The 27,189-nt window shown below is 38.4% G+C and overlaps 1 protein-coding gene across 1 annotated transcript in view; it reads right to left on the bottom strand.

The window, feature by feature from the left end:
- Positions 1-27,189, bottom strand: part of lama2 (laminin, alpha 2) — a 278,494-nt gene that overhangs the window by 77,261 nt on the left and 174,044 nt on the right. Inside the window, exons 24-35 of the mRNA XM_088324972.1 lie at positions 25,740-25,876; positions 21,350-21,481; positions 21,173-21,277; positions 20,961-21,104; positions 17,892-18,068; positions 17,647-17,832; positions 16,349-16,467; positions 16,166-16,283; positions 6,008-6,160; positions 828-952; positions 678-764; positions 409-602 (exon numbers count right to left, since the gene is read on the bottom strand). Coding sequence (XP_088181098.1) covers positions 409-602; positions 678-764; positions 828-952; positions 6,008-6,160; positions 16,166-16,283; positions 16,349-16,467; positions 17,647-17,832; positions 17,892-18,068; positions 20,961-21,104; positions 21,173-21,277; positions 21,350-21,481; positions 25,740-25,876 — 1,677 coding nt within the window. The remainder of the gene's footprint in view (positions 1-408; positions 603-677; positions 765-827; positions 953-6,007; positions 6,161-16,165; positions 16,284-16,348; positions 16,468-17,646; positions 17,833-17,891; positions 18,069-20,960; positions 21,105-21,172; positions 21,278-21,349; positions 21,482-25,739; positions 25,877-27,189) is intronic.

Consider the following 27,189-nt stretch of genomic DNA (forward strand, 5'->3'; position numbering starts at 1 on the left):
GTTTTATTATTATTGATAATATATAATTAAAACAAAAATTTAAAATCTAAGGAGCCGTCTCTTCTCTCTGAGCCAAGCCAAAAAAATCAGGTTTTCTAAATAGAGCAGTCCTCTTGGCTGCAAACAGTAGGGGTGCGGTGACAATTCACATGACAACGGCATAAAAACAAGCAGCGAGAGCAGGCATGTCAGCATCATTTTCACGCACTTATTCCAAATGTTACTTCATTAACAAGAAACATGGCAATGGCAACAATTTCAAGCATTAAATCATTTTCCTGACCTTGAAACCTCAATATTAAAATCCAAGCATTTTCAAAGATTTTAAGCACCTGTATGAATCCTGAAATCAACTGCAGAGAAATAATTTGAATTCCAAATGTGATAATATTGTGTGTTAGTCCTCACAGATGATCCCGGATGGTCCACACACATGCCTTTCCATGCAGCGGTCACAAGCCCGCCCGGACGCCCCAAACGTGCAACGGCACTGGCCGGTGACGGGGTGGCACGGCCCGGGCAATGCACCCCAGGGGGAACACTTACACTCCTCGCATCGACCTCCGGGTGCCCGAGGGTTACCGTGGTAACCGGCAGAACACCTAGACATGAAAAGAAAAAAATAACCGACATTTTATCCTCATCATTTACGATTGGATCTATTTTTTCCCATTTACCGTTCACAGTATTTTCCTTCATATCCATCAGGGCAGGCTGTGCAACGGTAGTCGTCGTAGCCTTCATTGACACAGATTGGACTAAAACTGGACAAGAAAATAACATTTCAGTTCATGAGAGACAATAAAAGGGAGCGTCGAAACACGTACTTGTTGGCGGGATTGGTTAGGGGGCAGGCGCAAGGTTTGCAGTCATCACGGAAACCTCGGACCACACCGTAGAAGCCGGGAGCGCAGCGTTCGCAGTGGTCACCTTCGGTGTTGTCTTGGCAATTCTTTGCATACAAATACAAATTATAATACATGATATAAGATAGATGCAAACATCCTTTATGAGTCTGATACCATTTCTATTCCAATCTTAGAATAATTATTTAATAATTATTTAGTAAAATAGAAAAAAAAAACACTTTTTCGACCCTGACTCCCGCCTCTTCCATTTTTGCTCCTGTTTCTCTTTGGCTCCGACCTGTTTTGATTCCGACCATGTCTGCTCTCCCGTCCTGGCTCACGACTCATTTTTGATCCCGACTACCTCTACTCTCCCGTCCTGGCTTAGGACTCGTTTCCGACCCGGACCATGCTTTGCTCTCCCGGTCCCGGCAACCAACCAGTTTTTCCGTCCCTGACACTAGCATCGTTCATTACGGAAGATCCACTTCCGTATAAGGATCACAATCTGAGTGCGACAGCGGCCTCCTTCCCGCGTCTAGCGAGCACCGGATCGCGGGCGCTGCCCTTCCTCTCTCTATCTCAATAAACTTGTGAGAAACGTTACGCAATTGGGTTCTGTTTCCGTTCTGGTCCTGACAGATACAGGTCTCGTTTTGAAGATATTGGTCATAACAACCAATGCCAACTGCAGCTATTTTTGTCTTCAAATAAAAAACTGAAAGAATAAAAGATATCTAAAAATTGGGCTTTTTTTATATTAACTTGTGGGACACTAACAATTAGTTATTCTTAAGCAGTCACGGATACAAGTCATCCATACCAATACTTCAAAGAATTATCCCCTCTCCCAAAAAAAAACAAATTAAAATATTTGTTATTTTTACACAATTCTATCAAGATATAAGTGCATTAAATTCATATCTAAGTTGTACGATGTGATAATCAACATTTTGGAACGAAATTGTATTTCCCCAGTGATTTAAGATCTTGTATTAGTATTGATAGACACACGCCGTTGCCCGTCAATGCCGATATCGGGCTCATCTCTGAAGAGCGGGATGGCACTTTACACCGTAAAACAACGGCAACAAGATGAAGGTGCTGTATCTGAGTCAGGTCGGGGGGTTCTCCTGCTACTGGTAACTATAGAAAAAAATCATATTTGTTGTATTGAGGGAGCAAACCCCTACCCCCCAAAAAACCCACCCTGGGGAGGGATTAATGTCCCTGGAATCCCCTAGACTGTCCACCCACAAAAAATCAATAGGTAATACTGCATTCTTAATTCTTTTTGAGAATAACTACAAAGGAAAGACTATGGAAAAATGGTATACTGCTTTATGTCGTAGTAATGGAATTAGTATATGTTTGCTAAATAACAGGAGCAATTCCTAATCTCCTCCCAGATTCATGACTTGTTGCACCGTTTTCATTTCGTTCAAATGAGAGTTTCAATCAGCTGCGACAGGAAGTGGCATTTCCATTAACTTCCTGTGTTCCTCGTTACTGCTAATTACCTCAGAAACAAACTCGTTTAATGTTTTCAATTCGGCTCGCTCGGTTAGAAAATTCTAATGATGCCGTTATGGAAGCCGCAATAAAAATGGGCAAAGGAAAAGGGAATGGCTCAGAGGCGGAACAGCACTGGAAATAAAACGAGTCTAAGGGGAACATGAAAGGACCGAAGAAAATTGATTTTAGAGAACAAAATGAACAGAACTAAGGATATAATTATGCTTAAAAAATAGTGACTTAGGTTGCTTTCACCACCTTACAATATACAACATGTTTAAACTAATAGTCTAAAAAAGGTGAAAAAAATATACCGTCAATTCCGGACTATAAGCCGCTACTTTTTTCCCAAACCTTCAACCCTGCGGCTTATTTAGTGATGCGGCCAATTTATGTAATTTCTCTAACAGCCGCCAGCGGCGCTCAAATACAAAAGGTAAGATTTAGACCGGTGGAATATATGCGCCGAGGAAGACTGCAACTTCTTAGCTTGTGCAAAAATTAAATTAGCGTAGACATATCCTCATCATGCAAATAGCAAAAAGAAAGGCACATGACGTAGCTTTCAAGCTAAAAGCAAACGAGCAGTCCGATTAAGAAGGAAACAGAGCTACTGCACGTAAACTTCACTTTGCGAGCGTGTTGCTAGCGTATTTTTGATTAAGGGCGCATGGGCGGACTTCTATATGACAAAGACTCTTTCTCATACTGGGGAAGACGATTTTGATGACATCAGTTATAAAGAGGAAGACGAGGACGGTTTACCGTGGTTTCTACAAGCCCGGTATGTTTTTTTAACAGACCCGTTTACTGTATAAAGCGTGTTCCTAGTAGCGTTTTGCTACCCTTCACAGGCACTGTTTGGGATAAAAGCTATAATATTATAATTGAAGCTTTGAAAACTCTCTCGGTGTACCGTCTTTCTTTGTAAATATGTGTAACCGATGTATAATATGTATTTGCACCTGAATATTTTTGTAATGTAATGTTATTTGAGGCACTTATTCTGATATGTTTTGCGAACTTAAAAAAAGGGGCGGAGCAAACGCCGTCTGACAGGAAGTGGGGTTAAGGTGAGAGAGACCTGTTGTCGCGGCGGACAATAGTGGATATATATTTTTCCCACCCTTACCTTTGGAAATATAGACTTTTTTCCTTGGATTAGTTTTAACGGGCACCCGGACTCTGCAGGTCTGCATCAAACCTTAAGTACCGGTATAATTTTCGGTTCATTTTGCCGGCTGTGGTTTTTGGACTGTGTACTTTATATTCATTTACAATTGCGGGACTCAAAGCCGGGTTTGGGCTAATTTTGTGATTGCGTTACACGTTTTAATATAGGCGCATGCGGCCTATATACAGGTGTGGCTTGTGTAAGTACAAAATCGGTTTTCCTCTTAAGATGTGGTGGGTGCGGCTTATAATCAGGTGCGCTCTATAGTCCGGAATCTACGGTTTATATTGTTCTGTTAGAAAAACCTTTTGCTTCTATTTGTTTTGTTTTGCTCTATTTTTTTTAACTGATTTGAATGTGAAAAGAGACAACTCAAACTACGAGGAGCATTATAATCTGGTATGGTAGAATATTTGCGCATTATATAAAAATACATACGGCATACCTAAAGTAAAAAGTAACTACAATATGCACAATATCTGCCTTTTGACATACCAGATCATTTGCTTCATGTTAAAACTGATGAAAGTAAAAAAAGTGCAACATTATATCTTCAATATTTAACATCTTAGATAATTATGTTTTCAGGAATTTAGTCATATAATGGATCAGAGAGTGCTGGTTCCCAGCCATTAAGAATGTGAGGCTGACGACAGCCAAAAAAAAAGTGCTCTGCAAACCTTGCTCTCAGCAACAGTCAACCAGGGATAATGGATCGCGGCCACAATTGAGCATTTCATTTTAGGTGGGTGGAAAATGCCATTTGCCAGTACCTGCTCTCAACAATACGGGACTGGGAATAATGGATCACAGCCATACAAATGCTGTTCATGTTTGGCGTAAATACAGTAATGGTAAAAAAAAAAAAAAAAGGCTCAACAATAGTGAGCTCTGGCCATCCCTGCCAACAGGAATATGCGATCAGGATAATGGATTGTGGCCGCATGAATGAAGTTAACTTTTTGGTTTACAAGGCAGAAGGCTCAATAGAAATGCGCTCTGCTGGTTCCCACTCATAGCAATATGATATCGTGGAATATATTACAGAATTGTTCTTTTTATTTACTGCATTTTACTGTTGTTTTTGTTTTAAAAACTTTGTATGAAGTGAAGATAGTGGAAGACACAAAAAATACAAACTTAATTCCTTTGAGATTTAAATTGTGTTGACTCATTCACTACCAATGACGACTTAAGACGTTGAAAATCAGTTCTGAATTATGTACCAGTGACAGATTTAGACATCAATCCGCCACTTAACAAGGCTGGCTATGAAGGAACTGCGCATGAAGTAATTGAGTTAAGCACAATTTAGTTATGTTCAAAATTCATCAAATGCTTTTGACTTTAACTCACTCCATACTATTGATTTAAAAGAACGTCAAAAATATGTCCTACATTGGGTGCGATTAATACCTTTAGATGTCAAAACTTAATTTTCCATTTACAGTCAATGGGTTGAATCAAGCCTTTAGTGGCACCTTCCCATATGTTCAGCACATTTATCCATCCATCCATCCATTATCTGCACCACTTTTCCTCAGTAGGGTCGCTGGGGTGCTGGAGCCCATCCCAGCTATCTTCAGGCAGTAGGCAGGGGACACCCTGAACTGTTTGCTAGCCAGTCGCAGGGCACACAGGGACAGACAATTAGCTCGCTCATTCACACCCTGGGACAATGTGGACCGGCCAATTAACCTGACATGCATGTTTTTGGAATGTGGGAGGAAACCGAAGTGCCCGGAGGAAATCCACGCAAGCACAGGGAGAACATGCAAACTCCACACAGGAGGTTCTCATGACCTCAGAAGTATGCCGCACACGCGCTGACCACTGCGCCGCCGTGCGGCCCTCAGGACATTTAGTTTCTCATTTTTGGAAGGAAAAGTGTAGTGAACATATCGGATATTGCCGCAAAAGCTATAATTAAACCTACTTAGATGGAAAATTGATGTCTTCAACAGTCATTGGCACTTAATTCAGAAGTGATTTTTTTGTCTTTACTCATCATTGGTATCAAATGAATTAACTTAGGATCTTTTTTAATCAATTTTGGTTCAAATTTTTTGGAATTATTTTTATTAACCATTTTTATTGCAGTCTTGATCAAAGGGTAAAAATCAATTCTTAAAAACAGTAAAATAAGGACAATAAAACAATTACAAAAATAAACAACACTAGCAAAATTATATACCGACAGAAAAAGAAGAATTTTCTCTTTAAAAAACAATTTTATTTCAATACTTGGGGTGGGTTAACATCATTTGTTTATTTGTGTTTTAAGTGTGAATTCACACAAAGGGGAACAATACAAAACTTTTAAAGTGAACTTCGTGCTCTCTTGAACTACTTTTGGGTGCCGATCAAGAACGACAGACTGGCGGGAAATATGAATAAACCGGGGCTTGTTAATTATAGCCGGGCTAATTAAACTTTTTTTCCTCAGGCTCATGAACGTCTCATGCGTTACCTGGCATATGGAGGAGTCGGGGTCACAGGTGGTAGAGTGGCCGCTGCACTGGCACTGAACGCAGCTGCCCATGCCCGCAGCAGTGGGCACCCTGGAGGCCGTAGCAGATGAAGCCGAGCCGCTGCGGAGGCGGTAAAAACCTGCCGCGCATTCCTGCATAGAAAACAGACAGAAAAAACAAGAAAAAAATTAAGAAAACGAGTGCTGTTGATTGATTAGAGTAATAAATCTCATTTTTCTATAGCAAATTGCATATACAAAACAAATAAAACATGAATAATGTTGTTTCACTTGGAAGTGTTTTGTTACAGTACATGTTTATGACATTAACATCAATAAAAAGTTAATTACCGTATTTATTCGTGGAGAACACACAGATTTTCACCCCAAAAATGAATCCAAATATCGCTGACCACAATAGCAAAACATTGGTCGCAACGGAAATCGATCCCCGGGGTGGTAATCCACCTTCCAGGATGACCAGGCTGCAATAGATTTTGCATTGGGTAACAATATACAAAACATTGTGTGTGTGTGCGTGTGTGCGTGCGTGCATGCGTGTTTGCGTGTGTGTGTATGTATGTATGTATGTATATACCGGAGCCAGATTCCTCTAGTGGGGTGAAAAACACACTCATATGCTTGACTCCTTCTGGGAGTTAAAATATAGTCAATAAAAAATCATGGGTGATATGTAATTTTGTCCTAAAAGTCCATGACAGCAATGATGCCTCGAGCCTGTAATACAAACTACTGGACCACCAGTGAAACAGCAGACATTTGAAAAGGCTTTCGACCTCATCTTATTATCACACTATTTTTACTCAGTGCCATTCGTCTCTAGTACCATAAAGATAGTGTGATGATGAAATCTGATGCCGTTTCATGTGTCATGTACACTACTGGTGGTACGGATTCGGCGTGCGCACAGCAGAGACCTGTGTTTAATACCTATCCCATCCAACCACAAAACTTGAACATAGAAAAAGCTAAACAAAATTTTATACTGATTTCTAATCAAGAATTAGAAGTGCATATTTACACGGGAGCACATTATGTATGAATAAATACAGTACATTCCGAAAATAAATGTACACTTTTAATTATATTGAAAACAAAAATTTAATTCAACTCCTTTACAAACCAGGTTGCACAAAGAGCATTAACGCCCTCTATTTTAGCCTAAATTTGAAATGTCGGGGCACATTTGAATGCACCGAACACTGTCAGTGTTTATGGCCTATTTGTGGCCGGTTGCTAGCACAAAGAACAGAGTAAGACATCTGAACAAATGTTGCCAACCACTCATGTTAACAACTAGCCGCATTGGAAGGGATGTTTAACTGCAAGCATTTACAGGCTTCGCGATTAGACGCCAATGCTAAAGCAGGGGGTCACGGAAGTGAGGCCAGTGAGCACCTGGTTGCCCCCGAAGAGCACCTGAGTAGCCCTCGTACTGACTCTGAAAACAGCTCACCATTGATGGATCAATGTGATTTTAATTTTATTTCTAACTGACATTATGTTTTAGTGGTTGACTCAGCATATTTAAACCCTACTTCTAATTATAAGCAGATAATCCTGTTACGTACAGAAAGGACAGCGTCATCAAGCACGCGTACCAAAACTTTTGAGAGCATTTTAGACTGGATGCGGAAAATAAAAAGACTATTTGCAAAGTTTGCAAAGCAGAACTTGTGTATAATGGCAGTACTTCGGTGATGCACAACAATTTAAAGAGAACAGGTAAATAGTTTAACAGTCTTACTAGACTCAGTAAGATTTTAAGTAACATTCAAGCAATATGGTTTTCAAGGTCAGTCTCATCTCCAAAGAGCGGGATGATGCTTTACACCAACAGCAATGGCAACCAAAGAGGAAGGTGCTGTGTCTTAGTCAGATCAGAAGAATTATACTGCTACTGGTGACCATGGAAACCAGTACTATCTGTTTCATGATACCCCCCAAAAATGGCCTGTAGTGGGATTGTTGCCAACAAGCTGTACTTGCCCAAGACACACCACAGGGAGTGCTGCCCCGACGGCCTGCCCATTTAAGAGATCCCTGAACTGTGAATAACATAGAAAACCATGGTAACAACATGATATGTTGTTATTTTACAAATGCATAGCAAACAGGTAGCCCATTTGCGCTAATCAGGTAGCCCCCAGTTGATGACGCCTTTGCTAAAGGCCATGTTAGCATTAGCATCTTGTTCTTCTGAAGCTTTCTTTGCAAACAAGGGTACATGAAGATTAATGTGTTTTACTGACAGCAATGAAACCCTCGTAAAGCCTCAACATTTTTATTCTTCATGTGTTCACTCTCTCAGTCATTCTAAAAATTATACAGGAAGTGGCGCGGTGCACAAACAACGCTATTCGCAGGCCCGCGATTATCCTAAATTGCTATTTCTCGAAGCGACTGTTGACCTCGGCTTTCACGCATGCAGCCAATTACGGGTGATTCCCCTCAGTGACTCTTCAACACACAAAAGCACGCACACGCGTGAGGTGACTCTACGTCCTCGCGTGTTCAGCAATAATTAATGAAGTCCTTTTAAAGAGCCATCTGCTCCCGCCGTTCGCGCTAAACGCCCATTTTCCCAATACTTTCATAATGACGGCAACGACAAATGTGACATCCATCTGGTGGCGAAAATCTCGACCAAAAACATGGCTGAGCATCTATCGATGCCTTCAAAGAGACTACTGTTTAACTCGTGTTTAACCCTTGTTGCATGTAAGTACATATTATGTACATTTTCATTTTGTTTGTATTTTCAACCAAACAGTAAGCAATGAAAAGTAAACACTTGGGAGCTCAAATTCCTTCCAGGCTGTGAAAACGTATAGATGTTCAAAATGTAATTGTGCAGTGATTTATATGTTATTGCAATTAGGAGCCAGACAGATACTATACACAAAACATGCTATGTACTTTATTTGGATGTATACTTCCATTATATTTCATAATGTTTAATTTATCATCAACCTGGTGTATTCAGGGTTTGTACACCCTTTTCATGGCCAACTCAAGCACATTTAAGGACGTTAAAAACAAATGTCAAAAGAATGAGAGCCTAAACCTTACCTCAATCCCCAACTCTAGCCCCAACCTTATTTTGGAACCTTAACATTGGTTTAAAACCCTAAATTGCGGCCCAAACACTATTTCTACATTTAACCCTAGCTGTATCCCGAACCCTAACCCTGTTTCAAACTTTAACCCGTGCTTTAAATCTATTTGGAACCCTACATTGAGTTTATAACCCTAACATAGTGTTCAAACCCTAGTTTCTAGCCCAAACCCGGTTTCAAGCAGTAACCGTGGCTCTAAACCCATTTTGGAACCCTAGATTGAGTTTAGAACCCTTACATCGAGTTCAAACCTTAGTCCTTAGCCCTTACCCGTTTTAGAACATTAACCCTAGCTCTAAACCTATCCTGGGACCCAAGATTCAGTTGAACTTATTTTGGAATTATACATTTAGTTTAGAACGGTAACATGGAGCTTAAACCCAAACTCCTAGCGGTGACCCAGTTTCAAATTGTAACCCTAGCTCTAAACCTATTAAAAAACCCTATATTCAGTTTAGAATCCAAACATGGAGCTCAAACCCTAGTTCCTAACCTTAACCCTGTTTCAAATTGTAACCTTAGCTCTAAACCTATTTGGAACTCAACATTCAGTTTAGAACCCAAACATGGATCTTAAACCCTAGTTCCTAGCCCTAACCCTGTTTAAATTGTAATCATTGCTCTGAACCGATTCTGGAACCCTACATTCATTTGAGATCCCTAAAATGGAGATCAAATCCTATTTCCTAAGCGTAAACCTACACGTAACCCTAGCTATAAAGTCCAGCCCCAACCCTATTTTAGAACTGTAATTTCAATTTAATACGCTTTTAATGAGCCTAAACCTTAGTTTCTAATCCTATATCTCTTTTGGAACCATAAAATAAGTTTAAAACACTTATTTGAAGCCCTGTGGTGAGGGACCCTCTCCTTGTGACAGGTAAGAGAATTCTCCCACCGTGGTCCGCTGCGTGTCGTAGGAGGCGACTAAAGTGGAGGGAGCGAGGGGTCTGGGGATCTTCTCCTCTCTATCTCTACTCCCCAAGAGACAGCGAGGCAAAGAAAGGGGGCGGGAGACCAAAAGGTCACGCAAACCCAAGTTATAGGGTCAGTAAATGTAAGAGGATGTGGAAGTAAAGCGGCTGAATGGAAGAAAGAGGAGATCGGAAGAATGATGACTAAAAGGAAGGTTGATGTGTTAGCCTTGAGTGAAACAAAGATGAAAGGAAAGGGTGAATCACAGATTGGAGGTATGTATGGTAGAAAGTTACGGGTGGACATGCTAGAGAAGGAGTGGCTGTGCTTGTGAGTGAAAAAGCAAAGGAAAAACTGGTGGAGTGGAAAGAGATATCTTCCAGATTGATGGGGGTGAGGTTAAAGTGGGGTGCAGAAGTATGGATGTTTATATGTACATATGGACCTGGTTCAGAAAGAAGCACCGTGGAGAGAGAGGAGTTCTGGAAGGATTTGTCCGACCGTGTGGCAAGTGCGAAAGAAGGGTTGAAAGTGGTAATACTAAGTGACCTGATTGCTAGAGTGGGTGATGGAACGGTTGAAAATGTGATTGGTAGATATGGAGTATCAGGAAGAAATGAGAGTGGGAAGAAATTGATTGAGTTATGTGTGGAAAATGAGTTGGTGATTGGAAATATATTGTTTAGAAAAGAGGGACGTGAATAAGTATACCTTTGTCAGAGTGGATGGTGGTGAGATGGTGGACAGAGCACTGATGGATAATGTAGTGGTTAGGAAAGGGATGTTAAGTAGATTGTTGGATGTGCATGTTTACAGAGGTGAAATGAGTGGTAAGTCTGATCATTTTTATGTGGAAGGAACACTGAGAATTCATGTACATCTATCTATCTACCTAACTATCTATCTCTCTATCTATCTATCTTTCTATTTTTTTATTATATGTTAACAAAAAAGTAAATGAGTAAAATAATTGCCCAGTTGCCATGATCACTAAATTAATATACTGAGCATTAGGGGAATGACCAGTAGATAACTTTGGGATATGTCAGTAGTACCTCTTTTCCTTGGGAATTCTTTCACCTACTACCATTGTGACTAACAATACAAAGCTTTGTGATATTTGAGGTATTATTATTGCCAGTGTTATGAGTTACTGAATAGATTAAGCATTATATATATGTATATGCAATGTGCATATATATACGTATATACAATTTATATTACAATTGTTTATTTTTTTTAATCTGTGTTGTTGCAGAGGAGACATCCAAGACAGTTGCATCAAACTAAGGAGGACACCAGACGATCTGAGATGAATGGACAGCGTAGTCAATCTGAAGATGGCCAAGAGGTCTGGCATCCTCCCTCCAAACAGGTAAAACTTGGACTTGGAAACAACACATCCCAGAGTGCTGTCAGTAGACTGATATTTGACTTGGTGATTGATGACGTTCAACCTTTCTCCTTGGTTGAGCAGCCTTCATTCAAAAAGTTCATAGAGGGAATCAGCGGTGGCAAAACAGTCATTTGCAGAAAGACACTAGTGCAGCGTATAGAGAGGGAATTTGCTGTCATGAAAGAAAACTTGACTGCAACACTTAAGAAAGTGTCATATGTGTGCACAACAGCAGACTTGTGGACTGCACACAACAGAAGCTTTTTGGTATGACATGCCACTGGATCGAGGATACTCTTGAGAGGAAGTCAGCAGCACTGGCCTGTGCACGAGTGAAGGGACGGCATACTTTTGATGTCCTTGCAGCAAAAATCAGTGAAACACATGCAGACTATAAGTTGCAGCACAAAGTAAGGGCCACAATTACAGACAATGGGAGTAACTTTGTAACGCTTTCTGAGAATTTGAAACAAGTGAGGGGGCAGCACCGGATGACTTGGATGATGGAATTAGGTTCTTGGATATGGACACAGCTCTGGAGGTGGAGATAGATGAGGAACCTCCCTCCTCATCAACGGTGTGCAGCGCACACACTTAACTTGATTGCCATCAATGAGGTGGATAAAGTAGCATCAAAAGGACCGTCCAGGAAAGTGTATCGAAGTGCAATGGGAAAGTGTGCTTCTATATGGAACAAAGCACATCGATCATCAGCAGCTGCAGAAGTCGTGCAGGATGTTGCCAGTATGAGAGTTACGGTTCCATGTGTCACAAGGTGGAGCTCTGAATATATGACCATTGCCAAACTGACTGAACTTACAGAAGATCAGCTGGGAGACATCTGCTCAAGACTCGGTGTGTCCAGGCTGAACCCTCATGAGATGACTTTTCTCAGGGAATATGTAGCTGTCTTACAGCCACTTGCTCAATCCATTGATCTTCTACAGGGGGAGAAAAAGTGCTATCTGGGGTTCTTCATTCCAACAATCTTAAGCCTCAGATCTAAGCTCTCTGAGAAGGAGCCACAAGTGATGTACACAGCACACAACTATTGCAGTCATTGATGCAATTGATCATCGCTTTGGTGCCATGCTAAGCAGCCATGATGCAAAAATGGCTACAACTACCATGCCAAAATTCCGCATGTGTTGGCTTCCTGTTGAGAAGAAAGAGGATATGTGCAAAACAATGGTTCAGGAGGCAAGCTCTTTGGAAAATGGGAAATCTCCTGCAGCTGCAACAAACACCATTTCTGACACTGATGGATCAGATGAAAATTTTTTTGTGTTTGGGAAGAAAAACAGGACTGACAAGAGCACAGCAGAGGAAGAGGTTCGGAGGTTCCTTGATGATACCGTTAAGACCATGGACTCCCTGAATGCATTTCCTTTGGTTAAGCAGCTCTTCATGAAGTACAATACTACGCTGCCTTCCAGTGCTCCAGTTGAACGCCTTTTCAGTTATGGTGGAAATGTACTTACCTCATCTCTTAGTAGAATGTCTGATGACAACATGGAGCAAGTCCTCCCCCTTCGTTATAACAGAAAGTTTTGCCCAAAGCTCAGTTTTGATTTAATATAAGACTACAGTTGGGCTGCACATTTCCTGCTAATGTTGTGACTCATCCATTTGCAGGTAACTTGTACCCGTTTTTATACTCATTATTGTTTTTATTTCTATTTTTTCATATACATTAAAAAAGGATGATGTTGGTTAAAATTCAGACGAAAGAAAAATATGTTGAATCCATTGTAAACGTTAAAAATCCACTATACGATCTCTTGTTAAAAGTATCTTGTTAAAATGTAAAGATGTAAAAATGTATTGTGATATTCTAAAATGTATTTTCTGTAAAGTGAAAAGAAAGCGTTTTGATATGCTTTGTTGGCAGTCTTACAAGAGAGAACTGCAATGAGATCAAAGAGATCAAAGCCAACAGAAAAGCTAATGTTGTGACTCATCCATTTGTAGTAACTGTAATAAAAACCTCATCATCCCATCCAGCGTGAATGTGGATCTTTGGTGGGACACGTACACCGCGGTTACATTGGTTAGTTCTTTGTTCCTTTGTGTCTTTGTTTCCTTATCCTCACTGTAAATGTGTAACTGGAGTCGTCCAATTTCGTTGTCACAGCATATCCCATGTTGTAACAATGACAATAAAGGCACATTCTGTTCTATTCTATTCTATTCTACCTCCTACACACTAGTTCTGTAAATGTATAAGCAGCAAATGTTCCTTTTGCCTTACTTTATCTTCTTAAATTGTTTTCGATTCTTAAATTCGTTTTGATTGTCCTTTTATTTCATTTTTGAAAATTCAGAAAGCACACCTGATTTGTTAAACATGGTGCGAAGGACTTAAGTATGAGAATTTGGTGTTCACTACATAAGAAATATACTTTATTTCTGTATAAGAGTTGTATATTGTGGGTGCCCTTAATCTATATAGTAAACTTAAAAAGAGCACTTCGTGTTTTGTTACCAGACTATTTCCATTTGGAATTTTGCTTTAGGCCCATACTTAGCTGTATTTACTTAATGGTGTGAGTGCTAGATGAACGACTAAAGTAATATTTTTGTGTTCACTGTACAAGGAGCAGACTTTATTTCTATTTTGTATACTGTGCTGTAAGCCTATGCTTTTGATTTAAACTCAAAAGCACCTGCTTGAATTTACATTATGGTGTTCAATATCTTTCACTTGCTTGGAATCTTTGTTGAAAATTTAGAAAGTGAACACTTTGTGTGTTTAAAGCAATATTGTGCTCTTAATTCATAATGTGAACTAAAACAGAGCGTATTTTGGCTGCAATGTGAGAGAGAAAGGTTTTTTTTTGCTTAATAAACTAAACTATGTGGTTAAGATTTGAGCATTTTCTTTGTAGGACTACAAGCAACTACCTGACCTTGGTTTCCTCTATTTCTTTCACAAGGTTACACTGTTGATTTGTCTTACACACAATTTAGTAATTTTATTTATATTTAGTTTCTTTTGTCTTTTGGTATTGGAGTAATCCAAAAGTGATTGAAAGTAATCAAGTTACATTACTGTAATATTATGGTACTTGGATTACGTTACTGACTACATTTTTCAACAGGTAACTAGTGACTGTATCGGAATACATTTTCAAAGTAACCCTCCCAACCCTGGTGATTGAATATCCAAGCTTGTTTCTTAGCGAGGAAGAACAGATGGCTCAATTGAATGCATCACCATGAATTTCATTGACCCTTTGTCACAGGTTATCTGAAAACGTCAAAAATCAGGAAAACCTATACAAGATAGTGGAGCATCTGCAAAAAAGAGAGGAAAATAAAATAAAATGTTAAAGTAAATAGAGTAAAAGGGAACAAAAGTATGAAAATAAATAAAGTCAGTATTGGAATTTACCATGGAAAGTCAACAAAAATGATGATCCGGACTGATTGCATATGTTACAATATCCAATAGTACTTTAACACTATAACGCTAGGAATAATTGTTACAACTTCATTGTTTTCTAATTGTGATTCTCTTGTTGGTATGTCACACCACCGAGGAGGAAGCTGTCGGTTAAAGATGGTCAGGATGCAACGTTGCTTCCGGATTTTGGGCTACATAGAAGCTGAGCGTGATGCCTGCTGGAATTGTCTCTGATTCCGACATCTGACTTGATGACACCCGATGTTGTATGAAGGAGCATGGTCTTTGAAATGTTCAAGGGGAGGTGTCGACGCCAAATGCCAACATCAACATATGCTTTATTCATATTTTACCATGTATGAATCAACCATCAACATTTTGCAATATATAATTCCAGTACTTAAAAAAAAAGGGGGGGACTAGTGCATGGTTTGATGGTATGTTCAAGTCAATGTTTGAAGTGTCGGATATTTTTAAGCAAAGCGTTAACAATAAAGTTAAAATTAATCTATTACAGCAAGCTGATGCGCTGCTAGCTAAGAATACAATTCGGGTCATTATGTCCGTGTTTTAAAAAAATACAGCTATGATTGAGTATAATTTACCTTTACTCTGTATTTTTCTTGGATTTCATTTTTCTGGTTGTTTATGTTTACCTGATTGGACGTGTCGTAGATAAACTCCCAAGGGGAGGATATATTGTGGAAAGTAGAGGCATTTTGGAGGGTACGTGACTGACAGGACTTTGGCCATGTCAGGACGTCCCCATTTGTTTGCTTAACTGATAGGAATTTGTCTGGGTCGCGGCGACTCGAATCAAGCGCCCGACTGGAGAAAAAACAACACGTCACTGCTGACGAACACAGTAAGAAGGCCACTGTCGCCCGAACAACTTCGGAACACGACTGAATGTTTGGATGAAATAAACAACGTGTTCCCCTCTCATTTCGACTCTCTCTGCTCTCTTGTATATGTTTTGGGGCGTCCTGCTCCGAGATTACTTTACCCCAAAAATATTTTCTAAATGTATTTTTGTCAGTGTTAACCCTATTCATACATTACGTTTTTCAAGAAACATGTTTAGCATTTGGGGTGATGCACATTGGCAATCTTTCAATAGAGCGTATGCTTGCCTACCGTTCTTCTGAGATTTGTATCTCTTTGATCAGCTACAAAATCTTGATTAAGTAAATACGACCGAGCACAACAGCTAAACAATCTAACACATTTGGTCCGGGGATAGCCGGAGCCTAAAATTTTTTTGGGGGGAAATAAGTCATGGAATAATAATTTTGCCTCACCTCACAGGACAGTCCTGAGTATCCAAGTGGACATTCGCATTGTTCGATTTGGTGGGCTTTTTCACTTTCTCTTGTTGGAGTGCCTGTTTCTGCCACCGTCAGACTTATCTCAGAAATACTGTGAGGGACACAAAGCATTTTTAAACTGGATAATAATATATTTTTAATATTGTTGTCAATTACCGGCTGTGCCTCATCTGGTTTCCATGTGACGCCTTGATGAGGATGTAGTCAACATAGAACAAAACATCCATAAAGTCCTGGCGCGTCATTGCTCGTCCATCTGCGCGTCTCCATTCATGCTGTAGATGAAAATGGTTAATTATTACACAGGGATTGTACACCTTTGCAATGGTGCAATTCAAGCACTTTTCAAGCATTTTCAAGGCCAGCTTTTCAATTTTTCAAAAGAAGAAATCCAGCGCCAATAAAAAGTTTTTTTTTCCATTTGATGAATAAAATAAAGTTCCTATTTTGCCTCTGGCACATAACTTGTGCTATTTTGAGCTGTTCCTATCAATGATCTTTTTGTGTCAATGGGCTGCTATAAATTGACATGAATTATGCCATTCTGCTTCAACGATGCATGCGCAGCTTGGCTACGTCACTCTTGTTTACAAACATGAAAAGGGTAATAACTGAGCTCAATTTAGAAAACAAAAAAGAAAGTACTGTATGTATAAAAAGCAGAAATAAATGGCCAGATCTGGACTAATTTTAGTGATATTAACTGCTCTGAAGCAGACTGCTTTCAATCTTTTAATCTGCAAAACTTGTGCTTTTCGTTTTAATTTAATTTATATGTTTTGTGTTTTTCAGAGGAGTTATCATTTCTTTACAGAACAGAAGAGTTTATATTTTTAATTCTTATGTTATTGTTTTGCATTTTCAGGGATTTTATGTTGCTGTTCAACTTTAAAAATAAAATTGTTTTGTGTTTCACAATTATTTTTGTACATTTTTTTAATATTTAATTTATATTTCAAGTGTTTTTCAGGGATCCCCATCAAAAATTACGTCATTACTCATTAGTAAATAGTTTGGATCGTAATGTTTTATTAATATTGATAATATATCAATTAAAAAAAACACAAATTCTGAGAAGCCGTTTGGAAGCCAAAATAGGAAGCTCTTCCCTGTTAGCTGTGCTAAAAAAAAGACGTTTTTCTAAATAGAGAAGTGACAATTGGGGGCGATGACGTTTCACATGACAACACCATAATAACAAGCCGAAAGGCTTGTTAGTGTCCTTTCACACTTTTTAAAAAAATTGTCCTTATTATTTGCATGGGCTATAGTGTCAGACTGCCAAGAAATCAGGCAATGGGAAAAATTGCAAGCATTTCCAAGCACTTCGGCCAAAATTAAAGCATTATTCTGACCATTATATAATTCTAGCATGTTTAAGGTTTTCAAGCGCCTGTACAAATCCTGTAGTATCACAAATATTCAAGTTTTAGTCTTTCTAAGCCCGATCTTACCTCTGTCATGTCAATCTCGTGCCGAGTGAGCTGACCCATCTGCAATCCTGTGACGTGGCGTGTCATAACAATGTTGTGGCCGGCGCCGCCTTTCACAATGACCTGGGGCTCGTAGGACGAAGGCCCGGTTTCATCTCGAGCCTCGTAGTAGGCAGCGTACTTCAGCTTCCCACCATATGCAGTGATCTAATCGGAACGCCAATTGACAATCACATCTACAAAGAGCTGATAAAATGAATCCCTACCATGGAACCCCGGAATTGTTGCGGTAGTTTCCAGTAATAAGGCTCAGAGAGAACAGTCGTGACCAGATCTGAGTGTGCCAGGATCTCCGGATGTTGAAAGCTGACTCCGATTTGCGTTTCGACAATGCTACTTTTATCCACCAGGGGAAGCACTGTCTGGTCTGGCCTCAGTGTCAGCTGCAACAGAAGACAAATAGGAACAAGTTAGAAATTTTTTACAACCATAATAACGGTCAGGAACCTTTTTGAACCAAAGCAAACTATTTTTATTTTTTAATACAGGCACACCATATATTTAAGACGACAAAACCACCATACATGCTCTCCAGACAAAAGCTAAGACTTCAGAGCATTTACTTTGATTATTTGATAAAATTCGTTTGATGGTTTGATAAAATTCATGAAATAAAAATGTCAGAGCCTGTGTCCTATATCAGTATACAGTTAATATACCACTTGAAATTGGTCTCTCTCCTGCAGTTACTTAAGATCAGAGTTGGGCACGTTACTTTAAAAAAGTAATCAGGTATAATTACTCAAATTGCCTGATCTGGGTGCCTAGCTGGTGTTTGCAGTTTGTTCTGTGAGTTTTTAATCATAAAGTTTCTCAACAGTTAACATACATTGCTTAATGTGCTTCCATATAGAGGATTCCAGAGGGACAAACATCCAAAACGTTGCCTGTTGGTGTAACACCTTGACTGTAAACTGTAGAAGAGACTGTGCCAAATATATTCTGGTCCGAACAATTTCATTTTTAGAGTTGGTTCGGCTTCTAAAACACTTAAGATTGGAACGACACAGAGGCTATTTGCATTTGTTATATTTTATCTCTGAGCCAGATGTACACATGAAAAGGGCCGAATCTGGTTTGCGGGACATAGGTTCTCGGCCCCTGAACTACACATTTTAAAAGGTGTCTTTTTTGTGGTGGGGATTTGTGGGAGGGATAAAGTGGGCTTTCATCCTCTATGTCTCTTAATTTCTATTAATTTCTTTTAAAAATGATATCATGGGTTCTTTATTGACTGTGGGATACAGACGAGTGTAGTGAACTTCTAAAACAGATAATTCTCATTGTGCTTGTATCTTTTTCTTCTCTTCTCCTATATCCCTGGGGTCCTTAAGTGTTAATATCACAGGACGTGATCTCTATTCAGGGTTCCTACAGCTTCAGGCAAGTTAAACGATGAATAAACTATCTATCTATCTATCTATCTATCTATCTATCTATCTATCTATCTATCTATCTATCTATCTATCTATCTATCTATCTATCTATCTATCTATCTATCTATCTATCTATCTATCTATCTATCTATCTATCTATCTATCTATCTATCTATCTATCTATCTATCTATCTATCTATCTATCTATCTATCTATCTATCTATCTATCTGTCTGTCTGTCTGTCTGTCTGTCTGTCTATCTAAATTTAAGGCGTTTGAAGACTTTTTTAATGCCTTTTAAATCAAATTTAAGACCAATTCGACCAAAAAAAAAAAAAAAAAAAATTAAACAAACAAACCAAAGAAACTCTTATTATGTTTTGCACACACTACATCATGCCTCGTACACATTACCTGGCACAGATCTGGCCTGGCACAGCGAAAAATGATCTTTGGAAAGCCACTTTCTTATTAAATGTACACTTTCCCATGGTTCAACGTAAACATCTCTCTCCCAAGTTGCTATGTGGATTATGCATAATACCTAAGACATATGCTTGCTCTGAAAGGCCCGACTGAAACCACATCACCGTTTTGATAGTTCCATTATTGTGGTCGTGCCATGTTGCCACACAAGTAAATCAGTGAATTACATAAAACGACAAATGATAAATGTAACAACATCTTCTTAGTTTAAACAAATATAAATCTTGTTAATGTGTTGCCGTTTTTAAGACTTTTGAAAATTTGATTTAGCACATTTCAATGCCAATAAAGGCCCTATTTTAATAATAATGAATGCAATGCCTTTCAAGGCTTTTCAAGGATCCGCAGGAACTCTTTCCATTACTCATGTTTCCGATATAGACTGAATGTGTATTGTAAACACATTACTGGGTGGAATTTTTACAAGGAAGAAATAAAAAAATGCTTAACTGGAAAAACAAAAACTTAAATAATTAGATTAATGACTGATAAAATATTAATTAACATCAGTAAAAAATGAATACATAAACAAAGGGAGAAAAAAACATTAAAATGTGAGAAAAAAAATTCTAACACGAAAATATATTTCAAATTTAAAGAAAAAACGTAACTGACAACATAAAATAAAACTAAATGTACATAAAAAGGAAAATGGTGTAAAAAACATTCAAAATATATATTATCTAAAACACATGTATGAATTAAATATTCAATAAACAAATAAAGATCTAAAAATAATAAATGCAAAGGACTCAATGAATTACCTAATAAAGAATCAAAAAAATACATGTGAAAAAATTTGAAAACCATAAAATAAAAATTTATAGAAATCAACTTTTAAATTGCAAAGAAAATTTACACAAAAGATACACTAATAGTAAAACAACAAAATAAATCAAAACATGATCAAAAATAATAAAAAGAATAAACAACATAAACATAAATACATGTATTAATTTATAAATAAAATAATGTCACGATAAACTTGTAAACCATGATTTGAATTAATATAATAACAAGTAAAAATAAGAGTTTACCTTTCATTTTAATCAGTTTTAGGTCACTTGTTCAGGAAAGTATTTTTTTTAATTCATTTCTGTTAAATCCTGTTCTATTTGAATGATGGGGCAAAAAACATCTTGGGAAAAAAAGCGAATTTCAAGGCCAGCATTTTCAACTTAATTACAAATTCATATTTTATTTCCCTTAAAAACTAAATAAATGTAATTACACTGCACAAAGTAGATGCAGATATGTACTTATATCTGGTAAATGCATCAGGCTGATATTAGTCTTTTACTTTTCGAGAACATGACTGTTTCAACATCGTTCGTTATTTGATTTCTTTGGTGCCGAAATTGTCTTGTTGAGCTTCTCAAGTCACGTTCTGCACTAAACAGAGCACCTCCTCACCCACATCCTGATGAGTCCCTGTGCTTCTGTGCAGGAGTGTGTAAGGCCGTAGCAATAACACATGCTGCAGCCAAGCGGATTTTGCAGGGACAGACCGAATGTGTTGGGCTTGCAAAGGTTACAGTTGTCTCCCATCACGTTTACCTAAATAGAACAGGTACAGGTTTATATCGTAGGTGGTCATGACCTAAAAAATAGAATCACACCCATACCTTACAACTGCACTTCCCTGTTCGATCCTCACAGGCACAAATTCCTCGCTCAAGATTACAAGTTTCAGTTTCCGATCCCGCGATGTTACACTCGCACAAGGTACACTGAAAGGAAAGTCACAAAAAACTCAATATGCCATCTGTATGAAAATTATACGTCGAGAGCATTAGACTCACCTGAGGAAAGTCACGGTACCCCATTTGACACTCATTGCATTTCTCGCCTCTGAAGGAGTCGTGGCAGAGGCAGCAACCCGTGTTGATGTTGCACTGCTGCCTCACCGAGCCCACAGGGCTGCAGCCGCACTCCTGGACCCCGAAAAAATTCAGTCGAAATGTGAGAGTCAAGCTCCTTTTGGGGGGCTCTTTAGGTGCCCTTGAACAAGGAATATCTAAATCCAGAGTCGACACTTTATTCATGCAATGGGATTTTATGTGTGCAGAAATATATGATAAAAAACTACTATAAAGTTGTTCAGAATACAGTTACTAAAAATCTTTTGTGGGGCGTGTTATTCACCCGAAAAAAGCAAAATGTTTTATATTTGCCACGAACCAGGACAGGAAACAGAAATGAGAACCCAATCGTGTAACGTTACTCACAATTTATTGTGAAGAGGAGCACACTCGATCCGGGGATCGATGGTCGCGGAAATAGAAATCAAACAGATCGGGCCGAAAATAAAACTTGATCAAACACAGGCAAATTCACAGGACTTGGCATATCACACAGAGTCTAGCAGGAGTTTCGCAGACGCTCAGACACCAGGCATCTCGCAAGACCGCATTTAAGTAGTCCAGCAGCAACCTGTCAACGCGTTTCAGCTGGTGTCAGTGGGCGAGGCCAATTGGCCACCGTGGCAACCGTGACATAACCTGACGCCACACGACGGGGACCAATTGGGTGCCCTGGCAACCATGACAATATTTTTAATATTTAATTGTAAAAACTAATCTGACATTGTTTTGAAATAATTTAGGTATACTGCTTGTTTTTTTTTTTTTTTTTTTTTACAATATTTGTCATAGTTTGTTCTGGAAGTGCACGACAGGAGTTGGTCAATGACCTGAAAAGAGCTGGGACCACTGTTTCCAATGTTACTGTAGGTAATACACTAAGACGCCATGGTTTGAAATCATCCATGCTAAGAAAGGTTCCCATGCTTAAACAAGCACATTTCAAGGCTTAAGTTTACATATGACCATTTGGATGATACAGATGAGTCATGGGAGAAAGTTTTGTGGTCAGATGAGACCAAAATAGAGATTTTTGGTCATCGTTCCAGTAAGCATGTTTGGAGGAAGAAGAATGAAGAGTACAATCTGAAGAACACCATCCCTACTGTTGAAAATGGGGATGGTAGCATCATGCTTTAGAGGTGTTTTTCTGCACATGGGACAGGACAAGTACACTGCATTAAAGAGAGGATCACTGGGACCGTGTATTGTGAGATTTTGGGGAACAACCTCCTACCCTCAGTCAGAGCATTAAAGATGGGTCATGGCTATGTCTTCCAATAGGAAAACGACCCGAAGCACACAGCTAAGAAAACCAAGTAGTGGCTCCGTAAGAAGCATATCAAGGTTTTGCATAGCCCAGCCAGTCTCCACACTTCAACCCAATCGAAAATTATTGGAGGGAGCTCAAACTTTGTGTTTCTCAGTGACAGCCCAGAAACCTGACTGATCGAGAGAAGAGTGGGCCAAGATACTTCCAGCAGTGTGTGCAAACCTGGTGAAAGACTACAGGGAATGTTTGACCTATAATACCTGTAATAGCAAACAAAGGATACTGTACCAAATATTATCATTCGTTTTCTCAGGTGTTCAAATACTTATTTGCATCTATATCACACAAATAAATCATTATAAAGTCATGCATTGTGATTTCTGGATTTTTCTTTTCAGTTTATCGATCTCACAGTGGACATGCACCTACAGTGACAATTTCAGACCATGATTTTCCAAGTGGGAGAAATAGCAAAATAGCTGGGTATTCATATACTTATTTTCATATATATATATATATATATATATATATATATATATATATATATATATATATATATATATATAGATAGATAGATAGATAGATAGATAGATAGATAGATAGATAGATAGATAGATAGATAGATAGATAGATAGATAGATAGATAGATAGATATAGGTATAATAGAGAGAGAGAGAGTTATTTCCAAATAAAACAGTATCATTGTATGTGGAAAAAATGTATATACCGTATTTTCCGCACTATAAGGCGCACCTAAAAGTCTTGTTTTTTTTCAAAAGCTGACCATGCGCCTTATAACACAGTGCGCCTTATATATGGCTCAATATTAAATTCGCAAGGTCTCGCAACTACGAGAAACAGCCGCCGACTCAATTTTTCGCGCTGTGCATACTGGGAAATATTAAACGATTGGTAGTTGCGGGGCTCGTGTTGTATTTGTTTACTAAGTGGCAAAATGGCTACCCCATTAAACTGCTTAATTCATATTCAACAAATACAGTATTTGTCTGAATCCAGGGTTATGACTGGTGAAGATGTAAAGCACAATTTACCTTAAACAAACGCAAAATTATTCAGAATGTCACGTTTGAGAGAGAGAGAGAGAGCGAGAGAGAGAGAGAGAGAGCGAGATTCTCTTTCATACGTGCATTTGTAGAAGAAAATGGCTCCTGTTAAGAGACACGCGTACAACGCCGAGTTTAAACTCAAAGCGATCAGTCACGCAGCACAACACGGCAATAGAGCGGCAGCGAGAGAGTTAAACTTAAATGAATCGATGGTACGGAAGTGGAGAAAGGATGAAGATAAGCTCCGCCAAGTAAGGAAAACTCAACAAAGTTTCCGTGGCAATAAAGCAAGATGGCCAGAGTTAGAGGAGACACTTGAACAGTGGGTTGTTCAACAAAGAGCGGCAAGCAGAAGTGTCAGTACGATAACTATACGTATGAAGGCAACAGCGCTGGCACAAAAACACCGGACGTGTTGGATGGCCCATTCACTGAGATATGGTCAATTCGAACACAGCAGAAGAAGAATTCGAGGGATTCGTCGATGAGGAGCTTATAGAGTGATCTTTGTTTTTCTTTTGTGTGTTTACGTTTTACATTTTACAGTTATTATGTTATTGCTTTGCACTCGTTGTTTTTGCACATTACGAGTGTCACTTTATTGCGATTGCACTAACGTTTCATTTAAAATAACAGTATCAGACGTTTTTTTCTTTGCGTGTTGACTAAATGGACAAAAACTAAAATGATATGTCGATGTTGTTCAAAGATGTCAAAGATGTGTCACGAAAATGCTTTACCTCAGAGAAAATAATAAAACGGCTGTTTATTTATTTTGGGAGTGAATGGAGTTGTGGAAAGCTTGTTTGTTAATAAAGTTTGACCTTTTTGAATATTTTGTTGACATTCCCTTGAGCGTGGCAACATCTAGAGGTTGCATAAAGTAACTACATTCTCTACTGTAGTCAAGTCGTCACATTTATTTACCGTAAATAGCCCTTAATCCCAAAAATGTCTCGAAGGACTGCACAGGATTACAATTACAAAATTGCACAATTACCTGATCTTAAACCAGCATGCACTTATAGCGCCTTATAATGGGGTGCGTCTTATGTATGGCATAAGTTTTAAAATATATCATTCATTGAAGGTGCGCCTTATAACATGGTGCGCCATATAGTGCGGAAAATACGGTATATATATATATATGTTTTTTTTTTTGCTTTCATGTCTCAACTAATATACAAAATAATAATATAGTAAAGTGATGAGCAAGCATCAAAACCAGTTAACGGTATTGATAAATGTTAATACAATTGTCTTCACAATTAAGTAGTGTCGTTGTTTTGGGCCAAAAATTCATGTATTTAAAGTTTTACTAGTATCAACACTAGGTATCGCATCAGTAACAGCTTCAACACTCTTAAGTAACTTAGGGAGACAAATTTAAAGTGGTACATTATTGATATGGGGGACAGCCTCTGATTGTATATTATTTAAAGGATTATATCAAAAAACAAATGGCATTTTTACTGGTGATGATAAGGGGAACAGGTTGGACCTGATAATGCATAACATTAGGTATTCAAATATGTTAAAATGATACAGATTTTGCACACAGAACACTTTTTTGTTATTTTTTTGATATTGGATATTCTAGAGTTGGATAAGTACTGTTTCTAGGTATTTGTTTCAGGCTAATGAGTATATTTTAGAGTCTCAAAAACAATATACTTAAAAAGGATAAAATATGTATAATTATCAGGTGACTTTTTGTTAGTTTCTTTCTATTGTGCCTACTTTCCGTGTTAAACGTTGGGACTACACATTAGAATTAAAGTAGAATAAATCATATGTGCTTATTTATTAAATTGATTTCTTTAAATGACATCAATCATTTAATTCAATTTATTTTTAAAAACACCTAATTTACATAAAGGGGACTATATAAGCGAGCCTAATTTTAGAGTCCGGCTTGCAAGTAAGGGCTAAAAGCCCTTGTTAATGAAGTGTGCATGATGAATGAGGGCTAGTTGGGCGGTCACGCTACCTTGCAGCCAGTCATGATATCGTGCCCCCAGTGGTTAGGGGCGCATCGGTCGCACCTCTCGCCAAGTGTATTTGGAGGACAGATACACTGGCCTGTGTTTGCATCACAGTTGTTGCCCACGTGGTCGCAGAGACATGCTGTGGTAGAAAAGACCAGAGGAGTCATCAATAAAGTCAAGTGAAGTCATGTTTTTTTGTATAGCCCTTATCACAGATCACCAATACAACATCCCCTGATGTAAAAAAAATGTCAGGACATGGAAAACTAAAAAAAAAAAAAAACCTAAGAATGATGATGAGGATAATGAAGAAACCTTGACAAGGGGCCACATATGAGATAATCTCCCATTCCAGGATGACCAGGCTACAATTTATGTTGCAAAGGCACCAGCAGACAATACATTGACATTATCGACATAAAAAATAGCTAATAAAAGAATGTCCAGTTGACAGCTTCCTGCAACAAAATCTTGACCGATGCAGCAGGGTCTAGATTAGGGGTTGGGAACCTTTGGCTCGCGGACCATATATGGCTCTTTTCATGATTACATACGGCTTGCAGATAAAAATTTGACCATAGCACATATCTCTGTGGCTTTTCTAAATTGGGTGGTTAAATCCCGATATTGGTACATGCAAAGCCCAACCAACACTGAGGAAATATGTTGTTTACTCCGATAACTGTTGTTTACTCCGATTAACGACAGTTAACAGTCAGAGTGTCACACCAACTTACCCTGTTTTGGCAGTATGTCGCTAAAAAACATTTAAATGGAAGCTTATTAAGCTATGTATATTGCCAGCTGAATTACATTATGATGAAATCTCACAAACAATTTTTAAACAGATGAAAACGCCAGCAAACCACCGGGAGCAATTTAAATGGGTGAGCCGTAGAAGTGGACGGATATTTGCACAGTGTTAGGCACTCCCTTCGTTCTCTCAGTGCAGTCTTTGCAAAAGGTAAATATGACAAAATCCGTCTTGTTTTCAGTATTTTGTGACATTTTTACACAAGAACCTTTCTTGCACCTTGTTTTAAAACTATTATTTAAGACAAAAATTACGGGTAATATGAGCTTCAACACTCTTAAGTAACTTAGGGAGACAAATTTTAAGTGGTACATTAATAATAAGGGGGACAGGCTCTGATTGTATATTATTTAAAGGATTCTATTAAAGAAACAAATGAAATACAGTGAAATAAAATGTGATGAAGACTTAGCTTTGTATGGAGAGCGGGTTTGGCGGTTTTTAACTGGACCATACTTGGACTATTCATGCACTACATTCACTTTCAACTGTGCTTTATCTTATTTTTATCTCGTTGCCTTAACCTTGTATTATTATCTTTTTAATATTTGTAATATTCTTTTATTCATACAAGTATATAAATTCTTAGTTTTATTACGCTAGCAAAGTAAGAATTTCATTGTGCGGCGAATTGGGGT

The sequence above is a fragment of the Urocampus carinirostris genome, chromosome 20, assembly GCF_059441175.1.
Source record: "Urocampus carinirostris isolate Australia breed hairy pipefish chromosome 20, RoL_Ucar_1.0, whole genome shotgun sequence".
Taxonomy (NCBI): domain Eukaryota; kingdom Metazoa; phylum Chordata; class Actinopteri; order Syngnathiformes; family Syngnathidae; genus Urocampus; species Urocampus carinirostris.